Source organism: Petromyzon marinus, assembly GCF_048934315.1.
Source record: "Petromyzon marinus isolate PM22_M1 ecotype Great Lakes invasive population chromosome 70 unlocalized genomic scaffold, UKy_Petmar_22M1.pri1.0 chr70_unloc.1, whole genome shotgun sequence".
In the NCBI taxonomy this organism is placed as follows: Eukaryota; Metazoa; Chordata; class Hyperoartia; order Petromyzontiformes; family Petromyzontidae; genus Petromyzon; species Petromyzon marinus.
In genome coordinates this window covers 1,230,671-1,245,642 of record NW_027422603.1, presented here as the reverse complement: position 1 = coordinate 1,245,642, position 14,972 = coordinate 1,230,671, and the positions used below count along the sequence as shown (strand labels likewise).

The window sequence follows — 14,972 nt, the reverse complement described above, 5'->3', positions numbered from 1 at the left end:
GCGGGGCGAGAGAGATCTAGAAGGTGGGCGGGGCGAGAGAGATCTAGAAAGTGGGCGGGGCGAGAGAGATCTAGAAGGTGGGCGGGGCGAGAGAGATCTAGAAGGTGGGCGGGGCGAGAGAGATCTAGAAGGTGGGCGGGGCGAGAGAGATCTAGAAGGTGGGCGGGGCGAGAGAGATCTAGAAGGTGGGCGGGGCGAGAGAGATCTAGAAGGTGGGCGGGGCGAGAGAGATCTAGAAGGTGGGCGGGGTGAGAGAGATCTAGAAGGTGGGCGGGGCGAGAGAGACCGAGAAAGTGGGCGGGGCGAGAGAGATCTAGAAGGTGGGCCGGGCGAGAGAGATCTAGAAGGTGGGCGGGGCAAGAGAGATCTAGAAGGTGGGCGGGGCGAGAGAGACCGAGAAAGTGGGCGGGGCGAGAGAGATCTAGAAGGTGGGCGGGGTGAGAGAGATCTAGAAGGTGGGCGGGGCGAGAGAGACCGAGAAAGTGGGCGGGGCGAGAGAGATCTAGAAGGTGGGCCGGGCGAGAGAGATCTAGAAGGTGGGCGGGGCAAGAGAGATCTAGAAGGTGGGTGGGGCGAGAGAGTTCTAGAAGGTGGGCGGGGCGAGAGAGATCTAGAAGGTGGGTGGGGCGAGAGAGTTCTAGAAGGTGGGCGGGGCAAGAGAGTTCTAGAAGGGACACAGCTTGTGGTCCGGAGCGGGATAAAGAAACCGTGTCTAATACCATCGTAGCGTGGCGAGTTGGATGGTCACCACCCGAGAGTTTGTTGTGTTAATAGCCTGGAGTGTGTTGTGTTACTAGCCTGGAGTGTTTTGTGTTACTAGCCTGGAGTGTGTTGTGTTACTAGCCTGGAGTGTGTTGTGTTACTAGCCTGGAGTGTGTTGTGTTACTAGCCTGGAGTGTGTTGTGTTACTAGCCTGGAGTGTGTTGTGTTACTAGCCTGGAGTGTGTTGTGTTACTAGCCTGGAGTGTGTTGTGTTAACAGCCTGGAGTGTGTTGTTTTAATAGCCTGGAGTGTGTTGTGTTAATAGCCTGGAGTGTGTTGTGTTAATAGCCTGGAGTGTGTTGTGTTAATAGCCTGGAGTGTGTTGTGTTAATAGCCTGGAGTGTGTTGTGTTACTAGCCTGGAGTGTGTTGTGTTACTAGCCTGGAGTGTGTTGTGTTACTAACCTGGAGTGTGTTGTGTTAATAGCCTGGAGTGTGTTGTGTTAATAGCCTGGAGTGTGTTGTGTTACTAACCTGGAGTGTGTTGTGTTAATAGCCTGGAGTGTGTTGTGTTACTAGCCTGGAGTGTGTTGTGTTAATAGCCTGGAGTGTGTTGTGTTACTAGTCTGGAGTGTGTTGTGTTAATAGCCTGGAGTGTGTTGTGTTAATAGCCTGGAGTGTGTTGTGTTACTAGCCTGGAGTGTGTTGTGTTACTAGCCTGGAGTGTGTTGTGTTAATAGCCTGGAGTGTGTTGTGTTAATAGCCTGGAGTGTGTTGTGTTAATAGCCTGGAGTGTGTTGTGTTACTAGCCTGGAGTGTGTTGTGTTAATAGCCTGGAGTGTGTTGTGTTAATAGCCTGGAGTGTGTTGTGTTAATAGTCTAGAGTGTGTTGTGTTAATAGCCTGGAGTGTGTTGTGTTAATAGCCTGGAGTGTGTTGTGTTACTAGCCTGGAGTGTGTTGTGTTACTAGCCTGGAGTGTGTTGTGTTACTAGCCTGGAGTGTGTTGTGTTACTAGCCTGGAGTGTGTTGTGTTAATCGCCTGGAGTGTGTTGTGTTACTAGCCTGGAGTGTGTTGTGTTACTAGCCTGGAGTGTGTTGTGTTACTAGCCTGGAGTGTGTTGTGTTACTAGCCTGGAGTGTGTTGTGTTACTAGCCTGGAGTGTGTTGTGTTACTAGCCTGGAGTGTGTTGTGTTAATAGCCTGGAGTGTGTTGTGTTAAGAGTTTAATAAAACGTGTTACTCCCTAAGACAACGTCTGCGACTCAGTTGAACTCATTACACATGTATACTACGCGTGTACTAGGCGTGTGTGTACGTGTGTGTAGGTATACTACGTGTGTACTAGGCGTGTGTACCTGGCGTGTGTGTACGTGTGTGTACGTGTGTGTGTGTATGTATACTACGCGTGTACTAGGCGTGTGTACTAAGCGTGTGTGTACGTGTGTGTACGTGTGTGTATGTATACTATGTGTGTATACTATGTGTGTGCGCGTGTGTACTATATGTGTGTGTGTGTGTATGTATACTATGTGTGTATACTATGTGTGTGTGTGTGCGTGTGTGCGTGTGTGTATACTATGTGTGTGTGTGTATTATGTGCGTGTGTGTGTGTGTGTACTATGTGCGTGTGTACTGTGTGTGCGCGCGTCACCGCGTCCTCCTGCTTGATGACCCTCTGCAGGTGTCTCCGCATGTACACGGAGCCCAGGAAGCGCTCCAGCGGGGAGCAGAGGTAGGAGCCGGCGAGCGCCGGCGGCAAGCCCGGGGTGGGCGAGGGGCACAGCAGCAGGTGCAGGGCGCTGTGGGACAGCAGCGACGGGATGGCGCCCGCCCACGAGCGCTGAGGCAGCTTGCGCCCCGGGCCGCACGCCAGGGCGGCGGCGGCGGCCGCGGCCGCGGCCGCGGCTGCGGCAGCGGCGGCGGCCGCCGCGGCTTGGGATGGAGGGGCCTGGGAACCTGGGAGGGGTGAAGTGGGAAGGGATCATTGAGGGCGATGGAGGTGGTTGAGGTGGTAGGAGGCGGTGGCGATGTTGAATGCGCACGGAAAAAAAACCCCTCCATTAACCACAGATCAACTCCTAATTACCCCCTAGGTTGCTTAGGGGTAGCCAACCGTGCTAATCGGAAGTGATATTTGCGATCCCAGGTTACCCCGAGGTCACCACGAGGTCACCACGAGGTCACCACGAGGTTACCCCATAGGTTACCACGAGGTTACCCCATAGGTTACCACGAGGTCACCACGAGGTTACCCCATAGGTTACCACGAGGTTACCCCATAGGTCACCACGAGGTCACCACGAGGTTACCCCTCATAGGTTACCACGAGGCTGCTCCATATGTTGCCCCATAGGTTACCAAAAGATTACCTGCGCGGGGTGAGTGCGTGGGGTCCGACACGGGCGAGTGGATGGAGGCGAGGGCAGGGGACAGGGCCCCCCCGATGCCGGAGAGGCGCGAGGCCGAGGGGGGCCCCCCGCCCCCAGCCGAGGGGGAGCCGGGCCAGCCGCCCCCCAGGCGACCCCCCCCCGGAGACATCATGGCCAGGGTGCCGGCGTACGGGGAGCTGCTGTCTGCACGCACACAGGCAAAGAAACCCCCCACCGTGATAGCCTTAAGAGACTGTAGGGGCAAGTGCTGTTAGCGAGCGGCGCCTATGAAGGCCGGAACGGCACACGAGGAAGTGGGTGGCCAGCACCACGCCCGGCCGCCTTTGTCTCCCCAGCGGCGATGTTTACTACAGACCGTGTTTACTACAGACCATGTTTACTACAGACCATGTTTACTACACACCACGTTTACTACACACCACGTTTACTACAGACCGCTACACCAGGTACTCATTTGAGGATGAGTATGCTATTAATTTCCACGTGATGGTGATGATGATTGAAGCCTCTTGGTTAAGCAGCTTATCATTGTGTGATGTCCAGGGGTCGCTTCTGGAAACAGAAGCTACGCAGCTCAGTGATTCCTGACACGTGCGGGGAAAATAAACACATCGTTAATTGCTTCCCTTCCCTCCAACTTTGCACTGCTATCGTCTCTTGATCTTGTTTGTTGTTGTAAGGTTCTGACCCCCGTGCCCTCTCCTGGACTCTCCGTGAAGCAAGAACTCCAGAGCTCGTGGGTTTCCTCCTCCTGCAGTATGAACATTCTGAATTGAATATCTGCCCGGGGTTCGTACGGGCGCTGTGGAGGTCCTAGCCACACACACACACACACGGGGGCGTCCGTGGCACTGCCTGTAGTGAGTGGGGGTCCTAGCCACACACACACACAGGGGCGTCTGTCGTACTGCCTGTAGTGAGTGGGGGTCCTAGACAAACACACACACGGGCGTCCGTGGCACTGCCCGTAGTGATTGGGGTCCTAGCCACACACACAGGGGCGTCCATCGTACTGCCTGTAGTGAGTGGGGGTCCTAGCCACACACACACAGGGGCGTCTGTCGTACTGCCTGTAGTGAGTGGGGGTCCTAGCAACACACACAGGGGCGTCCGTGGCACTGCCCGTAGAGAGTGGGGGTCCTAGCCACACACACACACAGGGGCGTCCGTGGCACTGCCTGTAGTGAGTGGGGGTCCTAGCCACACACACACAGGGGCGTCTGTCGTACTGCCTGTAGTGAGTGGGGGTCCTAGCAACACACACAGGGGCGTCCGTGGCACTGCCCGTAGAGAGTGGGGGTCCTAGCCACACACACACACAGGGGCGTCCGTGGCACTGCCCGTAGTGAGTGGGGGTCCTAGCCACACACACACACAGGGGCGTCCGTCGTACTGCCTGTAGTGAGTGGGGGTCCTAGACACACACACAGGGGCATCCGTGGCACTGCCCGTAGTGAGTGGGGGTCCTAGACACACACACAGGGGCGTCCGTCGTACTGCCTGTAGTGAGTGGGGGGTCCTAGACACACACACAGGGGCATCCGTGGCACTGCCCGTAGTGAGTGGGGGTCCTAGCCACACACACACGGTCGTCTGTCGTACTGCCTGTAGTGAGTGGGGGTCCTAGACACACACACACGGGGGCATCCGTGGCACTGCCTGTAGTGAGTGGGGGTCCTAGACACACACACACACAGGGGCGTCTGTCGTACTGCCTGTAGTGAGTGGGGGTCCTAGACACACACACACACAGGGGCGTCCGTGGCACTGCCTGTAGTGAGTGGGGGTCCTAGCCACACACACACGGGCGTCTGTCGTACTGCCTGTAGTGAGTGGGGGTCCTAGCCACACACACACGGGCGTCTGTCGTACTGCCTGTAGTGAGTGGGGGTCCTAGCAACACACACACACGGTCGTCTGTCGTACTGCCTGTAGTGAGTGGGGGTCCTAGCCACACACACACACAGGGGCGTCTGTCGTACTGCCTGTAGTGAGTGGGGGTCCTAGCCACACACACACACAGGGGGGCGTCCGTGGTCCCGCTGCTGCCCGTAGTGCGTGCTACCGTGTGGGCTGTTGAAGCCGGCCGAGGGAGGCATGTGGATGCCCAGTGAGGAGGGGGAGGGCGCTGGGCCAAAGGAGGCCGGCGAAGGAATGCGCAGAGCGCCACCTCCTGGGGAGCTGGCGGGGAGCAGCGTCGCTGCACGGGGGGAGGGGGGCAGGGGGGGCAGGGGGGGGCAGGGGGGGCAGGGGGGGTATGGGGAGTGAGAGTGGTTGTTCATCAGCAAGGGTTAATCAACACTGAGAGTGTTGTTCATCAGCAAGGGTTAATCAACAGTGAGTGTTGTTCATCAGCAAGGGTTAATCAACAGTGAGAGTGGTTGTTCACCAGGGAGGGTTAATCAACAGTGAGAGTGTTGTTCACTAGGGAGGGTTAATCAACAGTGAGAGTGTTGTTCATCAGGGAGGGTTAATCAACACTGAGAGTGGTTGTTCACTAGGGAGGGTTAATCAACAGTGAGAGTGTTGTTCATCAGGGAGGGTTAATCAACAGTGAGAGTGTTGTTCACTAGGGAGGGTTAATCAACAGTGTGAGTGTTGTTCACCAGGGAGGGTTAATCAACAGTGAGAGTGTTGTTCACTAGGGAGGGTTAATCAACAGTGAGAGTGTTGTTCACCGGGGAGGGTTAATCAACAGTGAGAGTGTTGTTCACCAGGGAGGGTTAATCAACAGAGTGTTGTTCACTAGGGAGGGTTAATCAACAGTGAGAGTGTTGTTCACCAGGGAGGGTTAATCAACAGTGAGAGTGTTGTTCATCAGCAAGGGTTAATCAACAGTGAGAGTGGTTGTTCATCAGCGAGGGTTAATCAACAGTAAGAGTGTTGTTCACTAGGGAGGGTTAATCAACAGAGTGGTTGTTCACTAGGGAGGATTACTCAACACTGAGAGTGGTTGTTCACCAGGGAGGGTTAATCAACAGTGAGAGTGTTGTTCACCAGGGAGGGTTAATCAACAGAGTGTTGTTCACTAGGGAGGGTTAATCAACAGTGAGAGTGTTGTTCATCAGCAAGGGTTAATCAACAGTGAGAGTGGTTGTTCATCAGGGAGGGTTAATCAACAGTGAGAGTGTTGTTCACCAGGGAGGGTTAATCAACAGTGAGAGTGTTGTTCACCAGGGAGGGTTAATCAACAGTGAGAGTGTTGTTCACCAGGGAGGGTTAATCAACGTTGAGAGTGTTGTTCACTAGGGAGGGTTAATCAACAGTGAGAGTGTTGTTCACTAGGGAGGGTTAATCAACAGTGAGTATTGTTCATCAGGGAGGGTTAATCAACAGTGAGAGTGTTGTTCACTAGGGAGGGTTAATCAACACTGAGAGTGTTGTTCATCAGGGAGGGTTAATCAACAGTGAGAGTGTTGTTCATCAGGGAGGGTTAATCAACAGTGAGAGTGTTGTTCACTAGGGAGGGTTAATCAACAGTGAGAGTGTTGTTCATCAGGGAGGGTTAATCAACACTGAGAGTGTTGTTCACTAGGGAGGGTTAATCAACAGTGAGAGTGTTGTTCACTAGGGAGGGTTAATCAACAGTGAGAGTGTTGTTCACCAGGGAGGGTTAATCAACAGAGTGTTGTTCACTAGGGAGGGTTAATCAACAGAGTGTTGTTCACCAGGGAGGGTTAATCAACAGTGAGAGTGTTGTTCATCAGGGAGGGTTAATCAACAGTGAGAGTGTTGTTCATCAGGGAGGGTTAATCAACAGTGAGAGTGTTGTTCACCAGGGAGGGTTAATCAACAGTGAGAGTGTTGTTCATCAGGGAGGGTTAATCAACAGTGAGAGTGTTGTTCACTAGGGAGGGTTAATCAACAGTGAGAGTGTTGTTCATCAGGGAGGGTTAATCAACACTGAGAGTGTTGTTCACTAGGGAGGGTTAATCAACAGTGAGAGTGTTGTTCACTAGGGAGGGTTAATCAACAGTGAGAGTGTTGTTCACCAGGGAGGGTTAATCAACAGAGTGTTGTTCACTAGGGAGGGTTAATCAACAGAGTGTTGTTCACCAGGGAGGGTTAATCAACAGTGAGAGTGTTGTTCATCAGGGAGGGTTAATCAACAGTGAGAGTGTTGTTCATCAGGGAGGGTTAATCAACAGTGAGAGTGTTGTTCACCAGGGAGGGTTAATCAACAGTCAGGGTGGTTGATCATCAGCGGTGTAGTGCGGTATAGTGTAGTGTGGTGGTGTAGTGCGGTATAGTGTAATGTGGTGTAATGTGGTGTAGTGTGGTATAGTGTAGTGTGGTGTAGTATAGTGTGGTATAGTGTGGTATAGTGTAGTGTGGTGTAGTGTGGTGTGGTGTAGTGTAGTGTGGTATAGTGTGGTATAGTATAGTGCGGTTTAGTGTGGTGTAGTGTGGTATAGTGTGGTGTAGTGTGGTATAGTGTGGTGTAGTGTGGTGTGGTATAGTGTGGTATAGTGTGGTGTGGTATAGTGTGGTGTAGTATAGTGTGGTATAGTGTAGTATAGTGTGGTATAGTGTGGTGTAGTGTGGTATAGTGTGGTATAGTGTGGTGTAGTGTAGTGTGGTATAGTGTAGTGTGGTATAGTGTGGTATAGTGTGGTGTGGTATAGTGTGGTGTGGTATAGTGTGGTGTGGTATAGTGTGGTGTGGTATAGTGTGGTGTGGTATAGTGTGGTATAGTGTAGTATAGTGTGGTATAGTGTGGTGTAGTGTGGTATAGTGTGGTATAGTGTGGTGTAGTGTAGTGTGGTATAGTGTAGTGTGGTATAGTGTGGTATAGTGTGGTGTGGTATAGTGTGGTGTGGTATAGTGTGGTGTGGTATAGTGTGGTGTGGTATAGTGTGGTGTGGTATAGTGTGGTATAGTGTGGTATAGTGTGGTGTGGTATAGTGTGGTATAGTGTAGTGTGGTATAGTGTGGTATAGTGTGGTATAGTGTGGTATGGTGTAGTGTGGTATAGTGTGGTATAGTGTGGTGTGGTATAGTGTGGTATAGTGTGGTATAGTGTGGTGTAGTGTGGTGTAGTGTGGTATAGTGTGGTGTGGTATAGTGTGGTATAGTGTGGTATAGTGTGGTGTGGTATAGTGTGGTATAGTGTGGTATAGTGTGGTGTGGTATAGTGTGGTATAGTGTGGTATAGTGTGGTGTAGTGTGGTATAGTGTGGTGTAGTGTGGTGTGGTATAGTGTGGTATAGTGTGGTATAGTGTGGTGTAGTGTGGTATAGTGTGGTATAGTGTGGTATAGTGTGGTATAGTGTGGTGTGGTATAGTGTGGTGTGGTATAGTGTGGTATAGTGTGGTATAGTGTGGTGTGGTATAGTGTGGTATAGTGTGGTATAGTGTGGTATAGTGTGGTATAGTGTGGTATAGTGTGGTATAGTGTGGTGTAGTGTGGTATAGTGTGGTATAGTGTGGTATAGTGTGGTATAGTGTGGTGTAGTGTGGTATAGTGTGGTATAGTGTGGTGTAGTGTGGTATAGTGTGGTATAGTGTGGTATAGTGTGGTGTAGTGTGGTATAGTGTGGTGTGGTATAGTGTGGTATAGTGTGGTGTAGTGTGGTATAGTGTGGTATAGTGTGGTGTGGTATAGTGTGGTATAGTGTAGTGTGGTGTGGTATAGTGTGGTATAGTGTAGTATAGTCTGGTATAGTGTGGTGTAGTGTGGTATAGTGTAGTGTGGTATAGTGTGGTGTGGTATAGTGTGGTATAGTGTAGTGTGGTATAGTGTGGTATAGTGTAGTATAGTCTGGTATAGTGTGGTGTAGTGTGGTATAGTGTAGTGTGGTATAGTGTGGTGTGGTATAGTGTGGTATAGTGTAGTATAGTCTGGTATAGTGTGGTGTAGTGTGGTATAGTGTAGTGTGGTATAGTGTGGTGTGGTATAGTGTGGTATAGTGTAGTGTGGTGTGGTATAGTGTGGTATAGTGTGGTGTAGTGTGGTATAGTGTAGTGTGGTATAGTGTGGTATAGTGTGGTGTGGTATAGTGTGGTGTGGTATAGTGTGGTGTAGTGTGGTATAGTGTGGTGTGTTGTGGGGGTCTTCACCGGGTGAGGGTGTGGGGATCATGGGAGCCGGTGAGGGAGCCACCCCCCCGTGGTAGGGGGGAGCGGGGGGTGAGGCGAGGGGGTACGGCCCGGAGGGGTTCTTGCCAAAGCCCTGCACACGCGGAGAGACAGGGAGACACGGGGAGACACGGGGAGACACGGAGAGACAAGGGGGGACACGGGGAGACACGGAGAGACAAGGGGGGACACGGGGAGACAGGGACACACGGGGAGACACGGAGAGACACAGGGAGACACGGGGGGACACGGAGAGACAAGGGGGGACACGGGGAGACACGGAGAGACAAGGGGGGACACGGGGAGACAGGGACACACGGGGAGACACGGAGAGACACAGGGAGACACGGGGGGACACGGAGAGACAAGGGGGGACACGGGGAGACACAAGGAGACACGGGGAGACACAAGGAGACACAAGGATACACAGGGAGACACGGAGAGACACAAGGAGACACGGGGAGACACAAGGAGACACAAGGAGACACGGGGAGACACGGAGACACAGGGAGACACAGGGAGACACGGGGACACAAGGAGACACAGGGAGACACGGGGACACACGGAGAGACACAGGGAGACACGGGGAGACAGGGAGAGACAGGGAGACACGGGGAGACACAAGGAGACACAAGGACACACGGGGAGACACGGAGAGACAGGGAGACACGGGGAGATGGAGACACGGGGACACACGGAGAGACACAAGGAGACACGGGGAGACACGGGGAGACACAAGGAGACACGGGGAGACACGGGGAGACAGGGAGAGACAGGGGGGGACATGGAGACACGGGGAGACATGGAGAGACAGGGAGAGACAGGCGGGGACATGGAGACACGGGGACACACAGAGAGACACAGTGAGACACGGGGACACACGGAGAGACAGTGAGACACGCGGACAGGGAGAGAGGGAGACACGGGGAGACAGGGCGGGACATGGGGAGACAGGGAGACACGGGGACAGACGGGGAGTATGTATTTAGTGAGCTCCTCCGGCAGACAACGCTGCATTGGCTGAGTCAAGTAGTCCACATGCCCAGCCACTGCATGCCCAAGGAGTTTCTGTTTGGCCGGACAGATGGGGCTAAATGGGCGCGGCACGGGCTGCAGAATAGATGGAGCTGGTGTGGTGCAGGAGGACGTGGAGCTGAGTGGCCTTGCCAATAACCGGTACCAGCGGTGTCAAAATCGGCCTCTGTGGAGGTGGCTCGTGAAGGACGCTCCTGGGCAGTTAGGAGGTAGTCGCCCTCCAGCAACAACGGAGGGCGGAGGAGCGACGCTCACGGCAACGACAGGAAGCAGAAACGCAGCAGGGAGCACGGCCGGTGGAGCATCTGGCAGTCATCTCAGTCAGTCAACCCATGGCACCTGGGGTCTGCGCCGAGACCTCCTGCACCTAACGTGGCAACCCATGGCACCTGGGTCTACATCGTGACATCCTGTTAGCGAGCCTTCAACAAATTCGCGTAGCCTAAAAGTGCACCTAGCCTGGCACAAGCGTTGTGGTGACCCGCCACTTATAGGCGAAATGGCGGCTGTTGTTGTTGTGACTGTCACTGTGTAAGTGACCGTGTGAGCGAGTGACCACGTGAATGAGTGAGTTACCTTGTGAGTGACCATGTGAGTGAGTTATCGTGTGAGTGACCATGTGAGTGAGTTATCGTGTGAGTGAGTGACCGTGTGAGTGAGTGACCATGTGAGTGAGTGACCATGTGAGTGAGTTATCGTGTGAGTGAGTGACCACGTGAATGAGTAAGTGACCTTGTGAGTGACCATGTGAGTGAGTTATCGTGTGAGTGACCGTGTGAGTGAGTTATCGTGTGAGTGAGTGACCATGTGAGTGAGTGACCATGTGAGTGAGTTATCGTGTGAGTGAGTGACCATGTGAGTGAGTTATCGTTTGAGTGAGTGACCGTGTGAGTGAGTTATCGTGTGAGTGACCGTGTGAGTGAGTTATCGTTTGAGTGAGTGACCGTGTGAGTGAGTGACCGTGTGAGTGAGTTAATGAGTGAGTGAGTGGTCGTGTGAATGAGTGAGTGGCCGTGTGAATGAGCGAGTGACCGTGTGAATGAGTGAGTGACTGTGTGAGTGAGTGACTGTGAGTGAGTGACCGTGTGAGTTATCGTGTGAGTGAGTGGCCGTGTGAGTGAGTTATCGTGTGAGTGAGTGACTGTGTGAGTGAGTGACTGTGAGTGAGTGACTGTGAGTGAGTGACTGTGAGTGAGTGACTGAGTGAGTTATCGTGTGAGTGAGTGGCCGTGTGAATGAGTGAGTGGCCGTGTGAATGAGTGAGTGGCCGTGTGAATGAGTGACCGTGTGAGTGAGTTATCGTGTGAGTGAGTGACTGTGAGTGAGTGACTGTGAGTGAGTTATCATGTGAGTGAGTGGCCGTGTGAGTGAGTTATCGTGTGAGTGAGTGACTGTGTGAGTGAGTGACTGTGAGTGAGTGACTGTGAGTGAGTGGCCGTGTGAATGAGTGAGTGGCCGTGTGAATGAGTGACCGTGTGAGTGAGTTATCGTGTCAGTGAGTGACTGTGTGAGTGAGTGACTGTGTGAGTGAGTGACTGTGTGAGTGAGTTACCGTGTGAGTGAGTGACCGTGTGAATGAGTGAGTGACTGTGTGAGTGAGTGACTGTGAGTGAGTGACTGAGTGAGTTATCGTGTGAGTGAGTGGCCGTGTGAATGAGTGAGTGGCCGTGTGAATGAGTGAGTGACTGTGTGAGTGAGTGACTGTGAGTGAGTGACCGTGTGAGTGAGTGGCCGTGTGAATGAGTGAGTGACCGTGTGAATGAGTGAGTGACTGTGTGAGTGAGTGACTGTGAGTGAGTGACTGTGAGTGAGTTATCGTGTGAGTGAGTGGCCGTGTGAATGAGTGAGTGGCCGTGTGAATGAGTGAGTGACTGTGTGAATGAGTGACTGTGTGAGTGAGTGACTGTGAGTGACTGTGAGTGAGTTATCGTGTGAGTGAGTGGCCGTGTGAATGAGTGAGTGACCGTGTGAGTGAGTGACCGTGTGAATGAGTGAGTGACCGTGTGAGTGAGTGACTGTGTGAGTGAGTGACCGTGTGAATGAGTGACTGTGAGTGAGTTATCGTTTGAGTGAGTGACCGTGTGAGTGAGTGACCAGGTGAGTGAGTTATCGTGTGAGTGAGTGGCCGTGTGAGTGAGTGACTGTGAGTGAGTGACCGTGTGAGTGAGTTACCGTGTGAGGGAGTGAGTGACCGTGTGAATGAGTGACTGTGAGTGAGTGACCGTGTGAGTGAGTGACTGTGAGTGAGTGGCCGTGTGAATGAGTGAGTAACTGTGAGTGACACCTGGGCTCCGTGCTGCTGTGACCCCGTGGAGGTTTGTGTGGGGGTCTGTGGGGGTCCCGGGGGGGGCTGTGTGGACAGGAAGGTGTCCGTGGGGTCCCCTCCCATGGGCGATGGGGGGTTGTCGTCTTCGTTGACGGAGCGCCGCCGAGCTTCCTGGCTGCTGTCCACGAACATCGTGAGGAACGTCTGGGGGGGGGAGGGGCGGTGAAGCCGTGAACACCATCACCGTCTCTCCCTCTCTCCCCACCTCCAATCTCTCCCCACCTCCAATCTCTCCCCATCTCTACCCCCATCTCTCCCCCTGTCCCCCTCTCTCCCCATCTCCTCCCATCTCTCCCCCCCATCTCTCATCCTCCCCCCATCTCGCCCGATCTCGCCCCATCTCTCCCCATCTCCCCATCTCCCCATCTCCCCCATCTCTCCCCCATCTCTCCCCCCCCATCTCCCCCCATCTCTCCCCATCTCTCCCCATCTCTCCCCCCCCCCATCTCCCCCATCTCTCCCCATCTCTCCCCATCTCCCCCCATCTCTCCCCATCTCTCCCCCTCTCTCCCCCTCCCCCTCTCTCCATCTCCCCACTTCTCTCTCCCTCCTTCATCCCCATCTCTTCATCCCATCCCTCCCTCTCTCTATCCCCACCACTCCCCATCCCTCCCTCTCTCCATCCCTCCCTCTCTCCATCCCTTCTCCCCCCATCTCTCCCCATCTGCCCCATCTCTCCCCATCTCTCCCCCTCTCTCCCCCTCCCCCTCTCTCCATCTCCCCACTTCTCTCTCCCTCCTTCATCCCCATCTCTTCATCCCATCCCTCCCTCTCTCCATCCCTCCCTCTCTCCATCCCCACCTCTCTCCATCCCTCCCTCTCTCCATCCCTCCATCTCCCCCCATTTCCCTCCATCTCCCCCCATCTCCCCCCATCTCCCCCCATCTTTCCCCATCTGCCCCATCTCTCCCCATCTCTGCCCCTCTCTCCCCCTCTCTCCCCATCTCTCCCCATCTCTCCCCCTCTCTCCATCTCCCCACTTCTCTCTCCCTCCTTCATCCCCATCTCTGCATCCCATCCCCACCTCTCTCCATCCCCACCTCTCTCCATCCCTCCCTCTCTCCATCCCCACCCTCTCTCCATCCCCACCCTCTCTCCATCCCTCCCTCTCTCCATCCCTCCCTCTCTCCATCCCTCCCTCTCTCCATCCCTCCCTCTCTCCATCCCTCCCTCTCTCCATCCCATCTCCCCCCATCTCCCCCCCTCTCTCCCCATCTCTCCCCCTCCCCCCTCTCTCCATCTCCCCACTTCTCTCTCCCTCCTTCATCCCCATCTCTGCATCCCATCCCTACCTCTCTCCATCCCCACCCACTCCCCATCCCCACCCACTCCCCATCCCCTCCCTCTCCCCATCCCCACCCTCTCCCCATCCCCACCTCTCCCCATCCCCACCCACTCTCCATCCCCACCCACTCCCCATCCCCACCCTCTCCCCATCCCCACCCTCTCCCCATCCCCACCCTCTCTCCATCCCCACCCACTCCCCATCCCCACCCTCTCCCCATCCCCACCCTCTCCCCATCCCCACCCTCTCCCCATCCCCACCCTCTCCCCATCCCCACCCTCTCCCCATCCCCACCCTCTCCCCATCCCCACCCTCTCCCCATCCCCACCCTCTCCCCATCCCCACCCTCTCCCCATCCCCACCCTCTCCCCATCCCCACCCACTCCCCATCCCCACCCACTCCCCATCCCCACCCTCTCCCCATCCCCACCCTCTCCCCATCCCCACCCTCTCCCCATCCCCTCCCTCTCCCCATCCCCACCCTCTCCCCATCCCCTCCCTCTCCCCATCCCCACCCTCTCCCCATCCCCACCCTCTCCCCATCCCCACCCTCTCCCCATCCCCACCCTCTCCCCATCCCCACCCTCTCCCCATCCCCACCCACTCCCCATCCCCACCCTCTCCCCATCCCCACCACTCCCAATCCCCACCCACTCCCCATCCCCACCACTCCCCATCCCCACCCACTCCCCATCCCCACCCTCTCTCCATCCCCACCCACTCCCCATCCCCACCACTCCCCATCCCCACCCACTCCCCATCCCCACCCACTCCCCATCCCCACCACTCCCCATCCCCACCCACTCCCCATCCCCACCCTCTCCCCATCCCCACCCTCTCTCCATCCCCACCCACTCCCCATCCCCACCCTCTCCCCATCCCCACCCTCTCCCCATCCCCACCCTCTCCCCATCCCCACCCACTCCCCATCCCCACCCTCTCCCCATCCCCACCCTCCCCATCCCCACCCTCTCCCCATCCCCACCCTCTCCCCATCCCCACCCACTCCCCATCCCCACCCACTCCCCATTCCCACCCTCTCCCCATCCCCACCCACTCTCCATCCCCACCCTCTCCCCATCCCCACCCACTCCCCATCCCCACCCTCTCCCCATCCCCACCACTCCCCATCCCCACCCTCTCCTCATCCCCACCA

At 55.2% G+C, this 14,972-nt stretch overlaps 1 protein-coding gene across 1 annotated transcript in view; it reads right to left on the bottom strand.

Annotated features, from left to right (window-relative positions):
- MED14 (mediator complex subunit 14) overlaps window positions 1–14,972 on the bottom strand; it is a 106,198-nt gene that overhangs the window by 24,122 nt on the left and 67,104 nt on the right. Inside the window, exons 22-26 of the mRNA XM_076058293.1 lie at window positions 12,490–12,705; window positions 9,153–9,264; window positions 5,158–5,292; window positions 3,072–3,275; window positions 2,354–2,658 (exon numbers count right to left, since the gene is read on the bottom strand). Of these exons, the coding sequence (XP_075914408.1) occupies window positions 2,354–2,658; window positions 3,072–3,275; window positions 5,158–5,292; window positions 9,153–9,264; window positions 12,490–12,705 (972 nt within the window). The remainder of the gene's footprint in view (window positions 1–2,353; window positions 2,659–3,071; window positions 3,276–5,157; window positions 5,293–9,152; window positions 9,265–12,489; window positions 12,706–14,972) is intronic.